The 20,309-nt window shown below is 45.2% G+C and overlaps 1 protein-coding gene across 1 annotated transcript; it reads right to left on the reverse strand.

Annotated features, from left to right (window-relative positions):
- Positions 1-303: 303 nt before the first annotated feature.
- Positions 304-20,018, reverse strand: LOC125941742 (uncharacterized; the record flags this gene model as incomplete). Its single annotated transcript, XM_049659571.1, has 7 exons — positions 19,676-20,018; positions 15,268-15,361; positions 14,080-14,131; positions 10,557-10,619; positions 9,409-9,525; positions 8,452-8,575; positions 304-462 (listed from the first exon to the last, which is right to left on the reverse strand). Coding segments are annotated over exons 1-7 (952 nt in total), but the record flags the coding sequence as incomplete, so codon positions are not given.
- Between the last annotated feature and the right edge of the window lie 291 nt (positions 20,019-20,309).

Consider the following 20,309-nt stretch of genomic DNA (forward strand, 5'->3'; position numbering starts at 1 on the left):
CATTGTTAGAGAATCGGGCTGCTGCGCCAGCTGGCGGGCTGGCGTTCGAATGCCGCCGCCGGATGCGTTACCTTTTTTTCTCTCTTTTTTTTTCTTGTTTCCTTTCTTTTCTGTTCTGTCTTCCTTTTTTTACTTCTTTTTTGTTTTAAGGGTGCGGTTGAACCTACTCGTTGAGAACCCGACCAGCAACTGGCCGACCGACCGAACGACTCAGTATATATGCACCAAGGTATGGTAGGTCAAGAAAGCTTCGCGTTGAAGATTCACGTAAATACTTCTTTCACAGACCAGGCCATCGCTCACCGAGAAGGACGGCGGTGCTACTGGTGTCGGTCAGCAGGTGGGGGTAGCGTTGCGAATTTGAGTTCTCGTCTGGAATGGGCGCGCGGTAGAAGGCGTGCTTGTTGCCAGACAGGGGCCATATGCTCACCACGCTCGCCGTGCCAGGTTCGGGAGCATCGTCTGCAGCCAAGAAATCGGAGAAGTGGCTCATCACTACAGAGTATAGGACATTTTTGCACCTGCTCGGTTTGTTCCATGGCTAACAGCCACACCCTTAATTAAGGGGTAGGTTTGAGTCATTACGGTAGTGGAAAATGGAGTTTTACTCCTTGGTGGCTTCTTGTGGCAAGTAAACGTGACGACAACGAAAGAGACAACACGAAAACTGCATGAACTTAACTTTCGTAGCTCTCACTTGAAACCATCTTGTCAGGTGTATTGCTACGTATCAGGTGGTCAAATTAAGTACACAATTTTCTACTACGGCGTCTCTCATTTCAGGTGTAGTTCAAGCTAGCAGTCGTAAGATTTATACATATATATATATATATATATACATATATATATATATATATATATATATATATATATATATATATATATATATATATATATATACGAGAAGAAAGGGAACCGAGGGGCCCGATTTTTATTATTCATATCATAAGAAGCCAACAAAACTTGTACTTACTAATTCAATTAACGAAAATGATAAATTAACAGAAATGAAAGTGGATGAAAAAACAACTGTCCGCAGGTGGGGAACGAACCCACGTCTTCGCATTACGCGTGCGATGCTCTCACCAACGACCTACTGGAACTCCAGACCTGCACAGATAACCGGCTTCTATGGGAGCCGCTTGCGCCCGCTTTCGTTCAACCGGTGGCCATAGGTGGCGCTTTTATAACCTGTTCGTCTAGCTAAAGCAATGAATTTTACGGTCATTGACATCAACCGTGAAGTGCACCGAGCAGGCCGCGAAGGCGCTTTTGTGCGTGACGGGATACATTTTAGTGAAAGTGTAGCAACACCGGTCGGAAATCGATTCGCGGCACGAGCTGTAGCTTTTTTAGGCGGGCCCCAGGCAATCAGGAAGCAGGATTAAGTATTGAACATAGCGAAACACCAGTAAATGGCAGAATTAGGCGACCAGGAGTCAGGAAAAGACGCAGAAAGGATAAGAATAGAGAAGGTAAAATTTGCTACATTAACATGCAGGGTGGTCGTAAGCAGGAAAAATGGCTGGAAATTCAAACGCAACTGAATGATGAAGCGATTAGTGTGTACGCCTTGACCGAAACGCATCTACGAGATTTGGAGCAGCCGCCTGTTATTGACAACTTTGTATGGGAAGGGTGCAACAGAATGACCGGGTCAAGGAAAGGCGGAGGCGTAGGCGTACTAATTAGGCGAGGTCTGAAGTGGCGAAGGGTAAACGAGACATGTAAAGAGCATTTATGGATTAGTGGTACATGGCAAGGTAAAAAGACGTGGCTGGGAGTAGCTTACCTGTGGACAGGTAGTGATAGCAGGGAAAAAAATAAGGAATTGGTCGATTGCATTAGAAGCGATATTAATGAGTTCAGTAACTCGGGCCAGGTGATATTAGTGGGAGATATGAACGCGCACATGGACGATTTAGACGGATATACTGATTACAACGGCTCTCTAGTGCTGGATTTGTGTGATGAACAGAACCTTATAGTAGTTAACAGGGAGAATAAGTGTCATGGACAGGTAACGTGGCAATGCGGAAACAGGCAGTCATGTATCGACTACGCCTTAGTCTCAGAAATGGTCTACGAACAACTGGACCAAATGATAATAGACGAAAATGGAAAAAATAGCCTGGGAAGCGATCATAGACGTTTAGCATTAAAGTTTGGGAGAGATACCAGCGCAGAACATGAACCAATAGCCTCAGAGTTTTTAAAAATGAATGACGAGCAAATAACAGAGATCGCAAACAACATAGAGAAGAAAATTGAGGCTTTTCCTACAGCAGTCTGGGAATATAAGGAACTGGTGGAGGTTATGCAGCATGAAATAAGGCGGACACGGCAATACAATTGTTGGATTGGAAAGAGGAAACCACGTAAGTGGTGGAACAAGGAAATTAAACAAGCTATAGAAGAGCGTAAAGAGGCATCTAGGGTTCATCGAGAAGCCAAAAAGTTGGGATTACAAGAAGAAGAGGTGCTCCTTAGATGGAATACGTACCGAGAAAAGAAAAGGGTTGCGAGTGAGCTCGTGCAAGAGAAAATTAAATGCGCAAGTGAACGTTGGGTGCATAACATTCACAAAAGAGACAAAGGCGCCCCAAAAAGATTCTGGAACCATATAAAAGCACTCGGAGCTCCAACTAGAAACTCGCAAACGGCTATAAGGGATGAAGACGGTAACATCTATGAAGGCGATGATGCGCTGCGGTACATCACAGACGTTATCAGGCATAACTTCGGTACGAGAAAAAGCGTAGTTCAGACAACAGATCCAGCAACAACAGAGAGGCCTGAGAGATCAAAATTCAGCATAGAAAGCTTTTATTGGAAAAAGGCAGCAGAAAATGTCCCTAACAACACGGCAGCAGGACCCGATGAAATCCCAATACAGCTAATCAAAAACCTCGGTCCAAAAAGCAAGGCACTGCTGACTAATGCCATAGAGCAAGTGATTAGAACAAAGAATATTCCCGTTGGATGGCGTGAAAGCAAGATTAATCTTATCTACAAAGGCAAAGGAGATAAGGATAAGACGAGCTCGTACAGGCCAGTTACAGTAACGTCGGTGATATATAGAATGGCAATGCAAGCCATAAAATTAGAACTGTCGAAGTGGGTGGAGGAAAACGGTGTATTGGGGGAACTACAGAATGGGTTCAGGCCAGGCAGACGCTTAGAAGACAATATGTTTGTACTAACTCAGTGCATAGAGATTTCAGTAGCTCAGAAAAGACCTTTATGGATAGCATTTCTAGATATTAAAGGAGCTTATGACAACGTAGACAGGGAATTGTTGTGGGATATTCTTCAATACGAAGGCATAGATGACGATTTCGTGGAGCTGCTGAGGGAGATATATCGAGACAACCAAGTACAAGTGGCATGGGAAGGCCGAAAAGGAAATGAAATGGTGGGAATTCACCAAGGATTGAAGCAAGGATGCCCTCTGTCACCATTGTTGTTCACGCTTTACGTCAAGGGCATAGAAAGACGACTGGAAAACAGCGAATTAGGTTTTGATTTATCCTACATGCGTAATGGACAAATGGTGCAACAGAAGATCCCTGGACTGATGTACGCAGACGACATTGTGCTACTAGCGGACAATAAAAAAGATTTAGAGATACTTGCGAATATCTGTGGGAACGCAGCGACAAATCTAGGCCTTAAGTTTAGCACAGAGAAATCAGGGATTATGATCTTTAATGAGCACACGAGTAACTTCGTGGTGTCAATTCAACAGCAAGTAATACCCATAGTGAAGCAATATAAGTACCTCGGCGTACACATAAACGAAGGAAAGAATTACTCAATCAACCACCAAGATAATCTGAAAATAAAGGGGAAGCGGAATGCAGCATTAATGAAACACAGAGCACTGTGGGGCCACAATAAGTATGAGGTGGTGCGTGGAATCTGGAAAGGAGTTATGGTGCCAGCGCTAACATTCGCAAATGCCATTATATGCTTAAAATCGGATATATTGGCGGGTTTGGAAGTTAACCAAAGATCAGTAGGCCGGTTGGCTTTGGGAGCACACGGTAATACGACAAATGAGGCAGTGCATGGAGACATGGGTTGGGCCTCTTTTGAAGTCAGAGAAGCACAAAGCAAAATTAGTTTTGAAGAAAGGCTCAGGAACATGGATGAAAATAAATGGCCAGCTAAAGTGCACAAGTATCTCTACATGAAAAGCGTGGACACAGAATGGAGGAAGAGGTCAAGGAAGTTGGCAACCAAGTACAGGATAATCGAAACTGTAAATAGACAACCAGGGGTCATCAGAAAGAAAGTGAGAGAAATAGAGACCGTGAATTGGATGCAAAGAATGGAAACGAAAAGGACAATGGAGATTTACAAGAATGAGAAGAAAGAAATTAGAAGGGAAACTCTGTACGATAACACAAAGGGCAGTGCCTTGCTATTTGAGGCTCGAGCCGGTTGCCTAAGGACGAAAACATATCGGAACAAATATTCGGAATTAGATGAGACATGTGTATGCTGCAGTAAAGATCCAGAGACCACTCAGCACATCCTAATGGAATGCGACGGGATCCACCCAGCGAGAACCGTAGGTAACGTGCAACTCCCAGAAGCGCTTGGGTTTAAAGTGGAAGGAAACATAAACAGATCAGCCGTAGAGATCAGCAAGAGACGATTAGAGTACTGGTGGAAAAAAAGTAGGGAAAAGATGGATGCGACCTGATCTCTTAAAATCATAGGCAGCGGTACAAGGTAAATTTTTGAAAAAGAAAAATAATGATAGGTATACAAAAATGCAAGATAAAGAACATGTATAGTATACCTGATTAAATCAAGCAGGCTAGGTGACTATTTGTCGCCGCCCCGTTTCAAAGGGGATGCCAATAAAGCATCATCATCATCATCATCATCATCATCGTCTGCTACTCGGTGGGCGGCGTTCGAATGTGTGCGCCTGCCCTTCTGTAGCGGGCTGCTAGCATATATGAATTTCTTGCGAAGGCATTAACAGCTGGTATGTCATAATTGTTTAAGTGTACTCATTGTAGTGGTATGTAATAACGCGTAAAATAGTGCACGGATACTTTGTAGGTTTGCATTATGCGGAAATTTCGCGCCGCTCCACACAAGAAAAAAAAACCTAACTGATCGAGTGATCGTTTACGTGTTTGTTCGACCCGTCAAATATGCATCGCAAAGCTTTATGAAACTGAAAACTGATGCTAGAGTCCTTGCTTTGTTCTGCTTTAAATGATGGCACACAGCAGTATACCATGTATAATGTGATCGTTTATGTTATCCCATCTGTAATTAACTCAAGCAAGCTGCATGTAGCCAAGGCTGAAGTTACATGCCTTCTGCAGCGTCTGCAGATTCACGCAGTTTGTGTGTGGTCTGCGTATACATATCGTCTGCCTGATTCTTTTAAATGTCCTTGTTCATATCAATATATCAAGTTCTTTATTATTGTATTTCATTATTACTCCATTGTACTATATTTTATCCTATGAATCTTCTGGTAATCAGATTTTTCCCCCTACTGCGAAGGCAACGGGAGGAAATGTTATCGTCTGCCGGCTGTACTCGTTTTCCTTTCTTGCACCGCTCTTCCTACTGTATCTCGTGATTGAAATAAGAGGCAATCATTTGCAAATTTTGTTTTCTTTTTTATTTTCGTGAATTTATGCATTTACAAACTATGTAAACGATCTGTGGCTGCCGAAATAGCGGCACGAGCGCTGGAACAGATCGCAGAAGCAGACGACAGCGAACAGGTTATAACTAGCGCCACTCTGCTCGTACGTTCTATCCCTAGCGGCAAAAGGGGTGACCTAGACCAGGTGGGCTGGAGCAGGGAGATCAGTGCAGGTCTGGAGTTCAGTAGGTCATGCTCTCACCATTGAGCTACCACGGAGCCGTTTTCCCATCCACTTTCTGGGGTATTTGTTTTACAACTAGAACTCACCCTGGGATATATATATATATATTAAGTTTAGGAGTAAGGGTTCTATAGCCATGGGTTAAATTACACACAAAGATAATTCGAACCATTATGGGTGTTTTCTTGTGTCTATAACTCACCCGCTTACATCGTTGGGAATGAATATCTGAGTGAACAAATGCACCTACATGAAAAGGGGATTCTTCTGGAACTGAACCCTTTCCCCCAAGGGGTGTTCTGCCGTAATATACACTACGTTTTGTCTTTCACAGCGATATTTGGTATTCTATCACCACCCTAGCCGTTTGATGTCCGCCGAAGTAATCTCAAAGTGCTTTCCCAGGCGTTTATTTTTAAAAAAAAACATTAAGCGAACAAAAATATTAAAAAAGGCCATGCAGCGCCCCCCACGTGGCTTTGAACTGCGAAACTACAGATGTTTAGTCATAAGCTTTTTTTTCTTCACTGCCGCTTTAAAATAAAAAACAATACAGAGTACATTGATTGAAACGCCTATATTTTGCTGGCACATCAGGATTAAATTTTTGTCGATACACCTAAGTCATCAAGCACTGTAAATTAGGCAGGTGGTTCAGGCACCTCCCGGTACACCTGTCTGTACTGCACAAACTTTTTCACGTACTGAACGTCTACCGTTTTCAGGACCTGCATACGCGTTTTCCGCAAGCTGTGGAGCCCAAGGACCATTATTTCTTCAAAAGGCATTTCCGTAGTACCAAGTGGTAGAAACATAATGCCATACGGATCGGGTGGTCGTTGTTTTTCAAATGCGTGCAGGCCCCAAATTCTCGGGTGACGATTTTTTACTCTTGAATAATGCTCAACGTCTAGGGGACCACAATAACAACCTGTATGTGCAGGATCATGTCCACACTAATGAAATATCGCGCAATTTCTCAAAGCACAGTTTCTCGTTTCAATATTCGCGCCAGCAGAGGTGAATAACCTTTGAATGACGCAAATGTTCAGTACCCGGCATTACGAAGGTCATGTGAACCACAAAAAGCGTTGACGACAGCAAACTCATGCTTCGTTGGCTCAATTTCACACAAACGCCCACGTTCGTCGACGCCGGAGCTATCTGAAAGACGTGCACTTGCGTCTCCCGGCCGTGTTGCGGCAAAGGCACGTGTAGCCGCTCTGAAAATTCGTCGCCCCCAACGCCTTTAACGTCACGCTATTTTGTTCTCAACAATGACGTTTTCATGATGGCTATCGCGAGCCATGGAGGCCACGCAAATTCAAGACTGCGACACGCTCATGTGTCCGCACGTGACAACAATGATAAAAAATGTTCGGCGCAAATAAAGAATTAAAAAAAACGCAGTAGAAGAAGAATATGGGGTCGACACGAGTGGGCTGTCTGCATCATAAAAAGCTATGCAGATTGTATATACTGTCGAAATCAATGTTATGGGAAGCATTCTGCAACTAGCTGGCTATCCATCACCGTTTGTGGTTCTTCTAAATGTTACCTAATGGACCAACGCGTCTGCGCAAAGCAAGCAGTAGTGCTTGACGCGAGCGAATACATAGCGACCGAAGCAGGACGACAACATTCAGAGGTTGTTTTTTTTCGTTTGTTTTTTTCAGCCCGCCAAGAAACATTACAACCTGTTTCGTTACAACCTCAGCCGATCCAGAAGGTGGTGCTGTATAACAGACCGTATCAAAACATATGCTGCCACGAGGCAAGAATGGGAGAAACTGACACGCTGCCGCCCATGACGCAACGGAAAGAGTGGTATAAGTTTGTGGCTGTGTGGATGTCACGTGGTATGTGACGTCACGCAGGCGTGTGTCGTCTCAAAGAGCTAGTTGTCGTTGGCATGAAAGAAACATGCGTGTGATCGTGGCATAACGTTTAGAGCATCAGGCTCCTATGCGCGGCGTCGGAGCTTAGATCCCACTCTCGGTACATTTGAATTTCCTTTTTATGGAGCGAGGCGAGGCAGGCACCTGCCTATCGCAAAGCGCCTGTAATGAGCTAAAGAATGATTCGCATTATTAGCACTGTACATCTTCCTCAGCCTATTCTTTTGTCCATTGCCAAGACGAAGGCTACTACCAGCGATCTCCAATTACCCTTGTCTATGGTGGCGTGGAGTAGAGGTAGAACACCGGGCCTCTAACCCGAAGGCCCTAGGTTCGAATCCTCGTCCAGGCCACCACATTTTTCAGGCTTGCAGTGACGCCTGAAACCGGCAAAAAAAATGCCGAGAGCTATAGTGGGGCTTACTAATTCAGGTGCAACCAAATTACGACGGCTCACAAAGCTTAAACAAAGACACTGCCTCCACAGAACAGGAATTGGCCTCCCTGGAGCAGTATTTGACCACTACCTCTCTCATGGCTCTCGCAATAGCACTCTACATTGTGAAGTTATTCCAGCTTGTCCACTGCTCTGTTGATTGATGAGAATGAATTCCTGTACAGTGATCTCCCGAAGCGTTCTGCTTGCAGACGAACTGGTTTTGAATAAACGGTAGAATTCCACGAACCGAGCCAGAGCGACGAAGTGTCCTGGGAGACGAAGTAAGAGCAACGTCCTTCCGCCTTTCCGGTCTCGTTGCTTTCAAAGATAGTCTTTTGCTGAGCGACCGGAACCAGCGTCAAGTCTTCGGCCTGCGCGTAGTAATGTAAAGGTGATTGTGTCATACGGGAGAAACCCACCTTGTCCTCATGTTTAACCCTACACTTTCTAACTTTTTCTTTTCCTTCTTTTTTTGCGCAACCGTGCAACGCAAACGGCTAACTCGTGCCATCTGAACGGTGGCTGGTATACACATCACCGACAATGTCACGACAGCAACATTAAGCCAACTTGCCTTTGGTTACGCGTCACCAATTACGACCATGTGCTTTGAGCATTGCTGAGCTGCATACCAGCGAGCAAAGACGTCAATAAGCGTCTAAAGGTCAAAAGAATCTTAGCGACTGCACGGCGCAACGCGCGACAAATTAAAGGCGTTCATACATCTACTTGTCAAAACCCAATGTCAAAGTTATTATATGCTCACCAAATCTTCATCTTACACTCCTCAGTACATGTCTTGTAAAATTAGTGCGAAGACGTTGTGGAGGCTTCTCGCACAGTTGTAGACGTTGTATACGTCATTCTCGCTCCACACAGGCGTCTGTGCAACGTTCTGTGTTCGAAGTGTTAGTTGTCATTGTTTTGCTTCTGAACGCTTATATTTTTCCCTCACAGTCAAGCGGCCTTACAGTGTAGCGTTCATAAAATTGAAAAGTATAGAGCTTCCATTCAAGTCTATACATCGATCAGATTTGAGCCGCTGCCACCTTCGAGAGCCAATACAGCGTCAGGCGTATTTGCCATTCGCTTCACTTTTTTTTTTTCAGGAGACGTAAACTTCGACCTAAAGGAGCTGGAACGAAAGAAACAGAACCCAATAAACTGCAAGAAAAAATATGAGAGATAGCCGCCAATCACCCACCATGACTTGCCAGTCCGTGGGCGCCCTGGCGTTGGTGCCGCAGATGTAGAGCGTGCTTCCGTCATTTATCGGCTGCACCACGCGGATGTGGTTGCGGCAGTCAACGTTCCTGCCCAGCTGCACAGCGCAATCGCACAAGGCAGTAAAGTTTGTTTGATCATATTGCCAACTCATCATTCCTACTCATCGTTCCTACTCATTACCCTATAGCGTTAATACTCTCACTTCTTCGGGTGCTCTTAGACTTGCTGTTATTATACATATATGTATATGCTGGCTACAGGAGCAGAGTTGCGCAAAGGTCCGCCATCTTGAACGCAAAATGAACCAAAGTTTTCAGGCAGAGCCGCACGTCACGTTCGCAGGAGCCAACTCGTCGGGGCATGAACTGTCGTGGTCGACTTGCACTACCCACGTATCTATCCGCTTTATCAGGTGCAATAGCGGGTCACGTTATTACAAACTTGCACATGCGCTAGAGTAGTTCCGTTTCTTCTGAACGAATAGAAATATCCCGTTGTATGAGCTCAGACGTCGCGTAGCGCTGCATCATTAATTGCGCTCAGCTTAGTTGCGCCCACAGTCGAAACACATGCTAACCAGTAACCCTAAACGATTCCCAAATACTAAAAATCATGCAACTGCTTATCATGCACTTTTTGTGCTAAAAAAATAAAAATAGGACGGAATAATTTCGGCAGCAGTCGTCCCGACGTTGCTACTCATTGCTGCTCGTTGGGCAACATGCGCTGCTCGTTGCCCTTTCCTTCATGATCCCTCCGCCTCGTCCAATTAAATCATCCCCACTAAAAGGACGCTAAAGAGAAACAGTATATTAGTTTATACTGATGAATATTTCTTTCGGAACTCTGTTATAGTTAGTTTCGTAGTCAGAGGCTGATTACTAAGAGAAAATGAAGACCAAACTACCATTCTTGTTCTCTTTTTTTAGCGCCTACACCGCCGTTTTGGTACGTCAATACGACGTCACAAATTACAACGGTTTCTTTTTCGAAGAGGGGTTGTTACAAGGGTAATTTACTAATATAGCTCAACCTATTTTTTTTGCCTTTGGTGCCCGTTTCATATTTGCGATATTCTACTACGCGCCAATACATGGTCTATGACAACGGGCATTGTTCACTCACCTGGTGTCCTCCGAGGGTCTTGCAGGCTCTTACGCGGTCTTGCGGAGGAAACAGTTGGAGCTCCTGCAGTAGTACGGCGTTAGCAAATAAAACTTCGCTGTGACTCCCTTCGCTCCATTTAAGGACACCGCGGCACAAATGCCGCTAGACAAGTTACTGAAAGGATGTGGTATGCGTGGTGGTGAGCATTTTATCGAGCCCTGCGTCAGTGGCAGAAGGTGCTGCAAACCACGCATTGAGCCACTTCCTGATGTCAAAAAACTACCGCGTGAGGCTGGTGGACTATAACGGGGTGAAAAACAAACTTCGTTGAAATGCATATTCGGATTTGAAAATTATGCAGACACCCCGCACTTAGGGAATCCATGTAAGCAAAACTTTCCAACGACACTTTATTTTTTTACGTATATTGACTATATTTGGCGGTGATGTCGACGGCATACGACAGTGGTGATGTGATCTTTAATGTTACCTCGCGTGCACCGCCTTTTTTTTTTTTTTTTTTTTTTTGTCTATACGTAGTGCACATACCACGCAACGAGACGTGCTTGCTCGAGACGTTGTTGTCTGCCGTTGTTCACAGCCTGCGAGAACGCTACCACTGTCATTCCCTCACACGGCGTATCGCATCGTAGCTGAAGCGTTGAATTGCTGGACGGCCGCTTGCGTTTTCTAGTCTTGACTCTGTGGTGCTCGAACGCGGCTTTGAGTCTGCACGCCCTGTTTCAGTTGTCCGAATGGACAAACTTTGTACGGCGTTTATTTTGTTGCGATAGCAATTATATGGACACTATACAGGCGCATTTCTGCCGTCGCCGTCGCCGTGGTGTTCCGTATGAAGTCCAAGGGCGACAACATCGTCGCCGCATGCCGTATGCTGAATGTGTGAGTCAAAGCTTGTGAGGGTGAGCCGACGATGGCGGCTCACCCTCGCGAAAACAAAGGACGCGTTATGGGCAATGTGTAGGTAAACTTCAAAGACACGGGACTATAATTATGACACTTGCAGTAAATTACGCATGCAAGCGATCTGGAACTTTATGAATGTGTTCTGCGAACAACGAATATGTATCTCGTTGGCCTGGGAAAATTGGGAACTCAACCGATATCAGAACTAGTGGAAATATAGTGGGCAGGGGGGGGGGGGGGGGGGGGCGTCAGGGAGAGAAGGAGGGAGGACACCATGGTAAATGCTATGGCGAAGTAACATGCGTGCTAATGAATTACTGGCTTTTTAATATTCCCAACCACAAGTGCTCGAAAGCACTTCATGCGGGCAAGGTTTCCAACGGAACAAACGTACACGGGCGACATTTTAATGTATGCGATGTAATTACAAGAAACTGCAAGTTTTATTGCGACTGTTCAAGAGACAGAGCTTCGCTGGAAGTGAGGTTGTAATTCTCTAAGGTCACCCATATCATTTGTTGTCTTTTTCATTCTTGTGAATATTGCAAGTAATTTATGTTGATTCCACTTCGTTGAGTGCAAATCGAGCCAGTATGTTCCCGCAAACAAGTGCAAGACTGCTTGAAGCGTGTTAAAACGGAGGCGTTTTCATACCTAGCATCACCTTGGGCCCTATAACGTAAAACTATTCCTATCTCCTGACATCGGCGCTGTTTTCCCAGAAAGGATGTTCCACATCCGCCGCCTAGGTTTGTGAGTGGTGGCGCTGGCTAACAATCCCAGGGTTAGTTCTAGTAATAAAAACATAAGTACCCCAGAAAGTGGATGGGAAAACAGTGCCGCGGTAGTTAAAGGGTAAGAGCATCGCACGCGGAATGTGAAGACATGGAATCATTCCCCACCTGCGGCAAGTTGTTTTATTGCGATAGTAATTATATGGACACTCAAAAGCAGATTTCTGCCGTCGGCGTCGCCGCCGCCGTCGCCGTGAGGTTCCGTATGACGTCAATGGAGATGAAATCGTCGCCGCGCGCCGAACGCTGTATGTGCGAGTGAAAGGGCGCGAGGGGCGCGCGCTTTCACGGGGAGTGAACGCACGGCGGAGAACAAACGCGCGTTCTGCGCCGTGCTCGCTTAAGGGCTGCAGAAGTAGGCGTCTCTTTCCTCCTTTACAATCACCATATATGTAGAGCAAACGCGCCTTCTTCCGACGCGCGAGAGGCCATGGGGGAGGGGGGGAGGGGGAGGGAAGGGAGGCGACGTTTAGCTGCGGCACCAAGTGCCTATTTATATCAGAGGCTCCGGCAACAGTCACCAACGCCGCACGCATTTTGAGCGAACGCGGGCAAAACGCCGACGGCGTCGACAACAGTTCTGCGTGTTGCCGGTGCTGCTGCATGTCCAAGTTTATACAGCTGATAAAGCTAATATCATTACTCCGTATAGCTCTCTACAAATTTGCTATCGCAATTGATGCTTCGCCTTTCAGGTGAAACTGCGACAACTTTTTTTTTCCATCCACTTTCATTTCCGTTAATTTATCATGTCTGTAATGCAATTAGTAAGTACAAGTAATTTACGCTATGTTGTCCTTGGTGTCATTGTGTGTTGGCGTCTGATGATATGATTATATATATATATATATATATATATATATATATATATATATAGAGAGAGAGAGAGAGAGAGAGAGAGAGAGAGAGAGATCAGATTGTTTCACGGTATGCCCCCCCCCCCCCCCCCCCCCTCAACCCCCACTCGAGAAATAGTTGTTACGCCACTGCTTCGTGTCAAAATCATATACGAAAACACGCAGAAGCTAGAGCTTTCCCTACGACTGCCTCACACAGCGATCGATGTGTCACAAAGCATGGTAAAAATGCAGCACAATGTATGACGGCAGCACGCGTCAGCAATGACACTCGTCTTTAAAAAAAAAAAAAAGTATAACGTCTACCATCTTTCATACACGGCCTCAAGCCCTGACAAAACGTATATAGTTAGGCAGATCTCGCACTAAAAAGCTCGTCCAACTGCACGACGTTGCAACTACACTGAAGCAGACTAAGCTGCAGCTCCGTTGAAGCATACGATGCCGCAGGGTGCTCTCGCTAAGTTATCTCCGTAGTATATTTCTGTCAGATGAAATGTGATCGCATTAAAGAAATCACACTTGCCGGCATTCACAGACGGCTGCAGCGCTTTCGGAACCAGCCACCGCAGGCGACTGATAACCGAAAACGCGCTTTGGCCCGCTGCCACATGCACGGTTTCCGCAGTCCCCACACCATCATCATCATCATAACAAAAACATGGCGACCGCGCTGGAAATCCTGGTCTAAACCGCGCTCTTCTTTTCTGCGGTGACTGAGAAACGTTACTAACGGCATTAACACTATAATCACCTCTTTAATCCTTAATTGCAGTGTCTAGAAAGATATTGTACCTAGACGACATAATATCGTGTTCTCAGCTACATTTGCCTTTCCTGCAAATATGCTGAAAAACTGACCCCAGAAATCCTTACAGCCAGCGCTCACATCACCTGAAATAGGCGCCTGGCTTACTCCGAGTGACGTGCACATTGGATAATGAAGTGGTATTAACGACTCACCTGGTAGAAGTTGCTGCTTATGTCGTCAAGCTGCATCTTGTACAACGCATCCCTGAAAACGACGAAGCAGCAATAATTAACTGATTTCTTACTTCGGATAATGTTCAAATCTCTAGCCTTTATTTAATTATTGCATCAATGCTGCCTTTAGGAACTGCTAGTAGAAGCGATTAACATGATATATTGATGTGTATATTGTTGACTGGACTATACTTAGCGAAAGAGACAGCGAAACAGAGAATAATAATATATTAATGATGGCTGTTGGCCTACTTTGGGAAGTCGCTGATGGGACGTGAGCTAAGTGTAGCTAACAATGAAAGATTCACATGCCAAACTCCGTAGTGAGTTGCAAGTGCCTCTCTTACGTAAGCCCGTAAGCCAAATTTTTAGATAGCGTTGTTACGCCTTTTCAGGTGAAATTATGGAAGATACGGAATTTTCTACTACATGAGAAACCGCAATATCCAGGTGGTTAAATTCTAACAATTCACAAATTATCTTGTTAATTATCTATTTTAGAGTAAATGTTGCGATTGCGAAATTGACTTCGAGCAGCAGTGAAGTCATGCTTGCTTAGCAGAAATCGTAAGACTAGTACCGCTCTCTAGATATCTGGTCTTAAATTGTGCTACAAACTGCATTGGCGTTGCAGCTAAGTTTCCCAGGAGTCAGCGTTGTGCAGTTCTTGATGATTTTAACTGCAACGCCAATGCACTTTTTGCGGATCTTGGAAGTGGTGCTATAATCTTAAGTTCTCTACAAAGCAAGCATGGATTCACTACTGTACGGCTTCAATTCCAAAATGAGACCATATATGCCCAAAAGTGAATAATTTAAAAGTTGTGAGTTTTATAAACGACTAGACTTAGTGATTAGCCGCTCAAGTAACGTCCGCCTCTTCCGGTAAGCTATCTGAACAGGCCAAAATATGGTGTGTGCTCAACGAGAATTTTTAAGCATTTGTTCGATCTAGATAGGAAGAAAGAAAGAAAAGGAAAAGAAAACACGGTATAGCACGTGACTAAGCAACCTACTTGAAGTGATTTATCAAGACTAGTATAACATCGGCATCAAGCAAATGCAAACTTGTTTTCTACTGAATAATAGCTCGATAATATGGCTACGCCCATGTGTGAAATATTAGAGATGCTACGTTTCGCTGTTAGAACAAACGTTACGACGTACATGGCTCCGACGAAAAGATGCCCACCAGCTTCGTCCACGTAAGCAACACGGTAGTAGCGCTTGCCCCGCGTGAACTCCTTGGGCGTTGGTTCCACTGCACCACGTAAAAATCGAGCCAGTATGTTCGCGCAAACAAGTGCAAGAATGCTTGAAGCGTGTTAAAATGGCGGCGTTTTCATACCTAATATCACCTTGGGCCCTATAACGTAAAGCTATTCCTATCTCCTGACATCAAATTTACGTAATCACCAACGCAAGGATCGGGCGATGACCCGAAGCGTTGTTTAAACCGCCCCATCAAACGCTTTCCTCATTGATAGAAGGTAACTTTTCTTTCCTTTCAAAGCGAATATGATTGCCTACCTGGACTGTTTTTTTTTTTCTTATCTTATTGGCTGACAAGACGTGAGAAGCACGCAGAAGTGGAAAGGGTTTCAGTGGGGCCGAGCTAGCGCAGTGGATTTAGATAATCAGATACGATAGGCGAGCTTCCCCTTCCTTAGCTTGCGGTGGCTGATCGAAAATCACGGCGCTGAGCAACGGAAGGTTACAAATGTCGCTAAAACGGTCCTCAGCGAAGAACATTCGGCAGAGCGATGTCGTAAACGGGCCGGAAGGGCTCGACAACGTTATACTGCTATGCAAAAATGTTTATTATACGAAAATAAATTCATGCTCCCCGGTAGCTCCGAGTATAGCCAGGGCCAGTGATTGGCCGGCAGCCATCTTCTATTCCTTTAGCAACGGGACAGTCTTCGGCAATTCCGAAAAAAAAGCTCGGTTTTTCTCGGCCCGTTAATGCATCTTTAATGAGTACACGTCAATTTCACGTGGCGAGCTTACGTGGTTTTGTGACGTCGCATGACAGACAGGCCGAAGTAGTTGCAGCCCGAAAAAATCTTGACTGATCGCGGAAGGCTAATACTGAGAAATGCGTAGAATTCGGAAGAACTTTTTTTTTATTTTTAAGTCTGGTCTAATGGTGTTAATAAGTGCGTACACGTCATATCAGATGTGTAGTTTTCGCGGTTTTCGCAACATCGCGTGACAGCCAAACGAAGTGAGAGTGGCCCGAAAAATGTTTGACCAGTCGTAGAAGACTGAGTGCAGAAATGAAATAGATACAGTTTGAAACAGCGTTTCAGTATCGTCTTGAGCTACGTTTCCGAAGAAAGATTATGCCGAGTCGAATTCAGCCTCACTTTATGTTCATTTGAGTGCAGTATAATGTTTAGAGTCAGCATTCCAAAGAAGAAGAAAAAAAAGAAAAGTCGGTGGATCTCCCACGCATAAGTGAGAATCTGCGACAAGCGAAGCTTCGTCTGATTTTTACTGAATGGCCTTCACTTCTTCGCTTCTCCGATTCTACGCAGCTCTACGCTCCTCGCTCAACGCACCGTTCTGATCCATTTTTGTCCGCATATTTCTTTACATTCGGCTGCATTTCCTCTTTCTCTGCTTGCCTATTCGGGCACCTTTATACCAAGTAGCACATTTTGGGGCACGGCCAAGAATGTTCACAGAGCCAGTGTCATGTAGTGCGCTGCGCATACCCAATGGCGCAAGTTGTCTATCCTGACCCATGCCCTGTGGCACACGCCTAGTTACACATACCAAGTTACATAATTTGTTCTATTATCGGCAATAAAGCAGCAGTCAGCACTTGAAAAGAGGGGGGAAGAGGCAAAGAAGCTTCTAATAAAAAAAAAACTTTTGCGCTATCACTGTTCATAAGGACAGACGGCAAGGAATCGTGATAAAGGATCTGTTATAAGCGAAGCCAGCTCGCCTCTGGCAAAGAGTTCTTGCGAAAGAAAAGCTTTGTGAACTATACCCCACTTCGGTAACCTTACATGATCGTACAAACGCCTATCGAGATGTCTGAGCAAATTGTACACTACTTTGCACAGTAGATGAAGTATCAGCTTCTAGTGGGCTGTCTGGGCGAGTCTCTGAGTTGACAGCCATCTTGAATGAAAGGGGAAGGGCGCAGAGCGTTTAATCTTGCTGTTATTCCCACAATCGGTTATATTACGGTCATTGAAAGGCCAACTGCAACAAAATTCTAGATCGCGTGTTTTAGATATGGGCCCGCATTCACAAAAACCTCTTACGCTGGAATTGCTAGTAAGATAAAATTTCAGCCAATGCTGATGCTAAACATATTCGTAGCGAAGATGACCGGTGAGTCGCAAAGAGCGCTTACGAAAGAAAACGGTTTGTGAAATCGGATGCCGCTTTTTTTTTTTTTTTTTTTTTCAAGCCATCTGTGCGTCTCCACTTCACGATTAGTGATGTCAAACCAATAAGCCGAAACATCGCCAATGAGCCAATTGCAGGCCACTGGCACTGGGAACTTACGAACATAAGCGTCAATTCTACGGTATGGGGGGGGGGCACAGGGGTGTTCTCGCCCTCTTAACCCCTTCCCTGGGCCGCAAACCTTAGGCAGCCCCATCTACTAGCTGATGCAAAGATGAATGTTGTCAAGAGATTTTTTTTTGTACAAGGTAATGAACCACGTGTAATTACACGTCCGAATTTCGATCACCACAATGGCAGATTTATTTCGTGTGCCTCACTCAATGCACATATACTATAGTTCGGCTTCTACACGAACGCCCCCCCCCCCCCCCCCTCCTCTCTGGGAACGTGGAAACTCTCCGCCTCTGCTTATACGGACGAAAATATTTGACCTTTCAGCCTCCGGTACATGCCCTTGACTTGAGTTTATCTTCCGCTGCCAACGATTCTGTCATTCAGTGCGGCTGCCGTTTCTATGCACTTGAGGACCTGCCGCAAGTTCACTTCCAGATCTCAACTAGTATATGATCACCCTATTTGTTCTCAATGCTGTATATGTGCTTTTAGAAAACAAGGCGTCATGACTTACAATGTTATATTACGGAAGATTGCTAACGTTGTGGGTACTAGAATGGGAACATCGCCCTACAATACTGGTGAAAACGCATGTTCATTATTAGAAAACTATTCGAAAGGTATTTGTTATTCGATTTCATTCTATTCTGGCACTATTGTATTCGCATTGGATTCCGTCTCGAAAATTGCAGTTCACACACTCATTTTTTGTTACTTGGTATGGTTGCAACTAACAAAATTCGACCCTCCAGATCACATTATTATTTTCACTCATGACAAGAGCACGCCCGACAAATGAAGTCCAACATATCCTCCGGAAACATTTGACTGTGTACTATCGTCTGTATACTATCTTTTACATAATCATTGTATTGAACGGATAATAAACTGAAACTGACTGCTGCTTCACAAAGCTATCTAGGAAGCGATTACGTAATATCTTTATCCCTGATATCACGTCAGATGCATGCGAAACTGTATGAAAGTAGTTTAATCATATTCCAGTCGACAGCTTTTAATTGGATATGGGACACTTTGACGTCGTGGACGAAAAGTAAACTGATATGCGTCTCGAATACTGCGAATTGACATCAAAATACAGCATGCAGCTCCAACATCGCATAACCCACCTCGTGATGTTGTATCTTCATCTCCATGGTTATGCAATGAAAAACAATTTTTTACCAAGTGAAGTAATAGGACTTGGTTACATTGTCCAAACCCGCCGTGGTTGCTCAGTGGCTAGGTGTTGGGCTGCTGAGCACGAGGTCGCGGGATCGAATCCCGGCCACTGCAGCCGCATTTCGATGTGGGCGAAATGCGAAAACACCCGTGTACTTAGATTTAGGTGCACGTTAAAGAACCCCAAGTGGTCCAAATTTCCGGAGCCCCCCGCTACGGCGTGCCTCATAATCAGATCGTGGTTTTGGCACGTAAAACCCCATACTTTTTTTTTACATTGTCCATGCACACGGAGATGCTGCTCCTGGCTTGTTACGGTGGCAATTAAACAATCTTTTTTTCTTTGTTTCTTTTACGTTCGTAACATGCCAGTCAGCCATAATAACCGGCCAGAAAAGCGATTATGTTGCCGTGCTGTTCTCAGGTATCCGGAGAATATGTACAAGGTGTCCGAAAAGTAACTGTGCAGTGCAAATAAAATGGCAGTTTCAAAATTTGAAGTTTTATTCATGGTAGGTGCCAAAAATGTCCACCACCAGCTTGGACACATACCTGCACGCGACACCATACATTATTAAACACTCAGTGGAACGTTGACGGAGCTATCTGTGCAATGTGCTGGGTAATGGCTGTATTTAGCCCCCCGCAGTGTGTGACCATTGTTCTCGTATCACAACCGTCCTTTCAGTGCTCCCCACGGATGTGATCAGATGAACTACAGCTCTTTCGCTATCATATCGCACGTGAAACTGCGACGTCATTGACAATTATCATCATATTTTCGTTTACTTTCCCGCTGCATGCACAGTTACTTTCCGCACCCCCTGTACTATATAGCGTATCTTACCGCGACCGTGAGGAGCCATCGCGTCAGCGGGGTGCCTTTGGATCGGACCAGTGGGCAGGGTCGCGCTCTGGGCGATCGTGGCATCGGCCTCGGTCCCGGCCCAACCGCCGCGGTTGAGTATGAGCAATGCCAACACGCTGCTCAAAGCAGCAGCAAACAGAAGCAACAGCAGCGTGAGAAGCAGCACGTAGGCCCGCCGGCCGGCCGGATTGTTACTGGGCCAGAACGCGGAGGAAGCCTGCTGTCCGTAACCGCTGGACGAGTACGCGTTGGACGGCAGATCCGGGGATTGCTCCACGCTAGGCTTGCGCATTGGGTTTTTCTGAGGCCAAATCGGACGCATGACGGGTCTCCTTAGTTCGCTTCTTGTTCCCACGAGAGTTGGGCAGCCACCTAGGGAAGTGCGGAAGTCGAACGTTTGGTATCAACCTACGTGCTTTGTCCTTATTCCGTGGCGCTTACCCACTACGGGTTTTTGGCCAATAAGCCAGCGGTTAATGGGATGAGCGAGGAAGAAACTTAAAGGGGAGAAAGTAAAGCAGGGTGAGGATTAAAATCTGCAAACAATGGGGAAATTAATTAATTTTAGAGAGACATAACGCTTTTGCGGCAAACGTCTTTCATTTCGGTAAGC

Source organism: Dermacentor silvarum, unplaced genomic scaffold (genome assembly GCF_013339745.2).
Source record: "Dermacentor silvarum isolate Dsil-2018 unplaced genomic scaffold, BIME_Dsil_1.4 Seq174, whole genome shotgun sequence".
In the NCBI taxonomy this organism is placed as follows: domain Eukaryota; kingdom Metazoa; phylum Arthropoda; class Arachnida; order Ixodida; family Ixodidae; genus Dermacentor; species Dermacentor silvarum.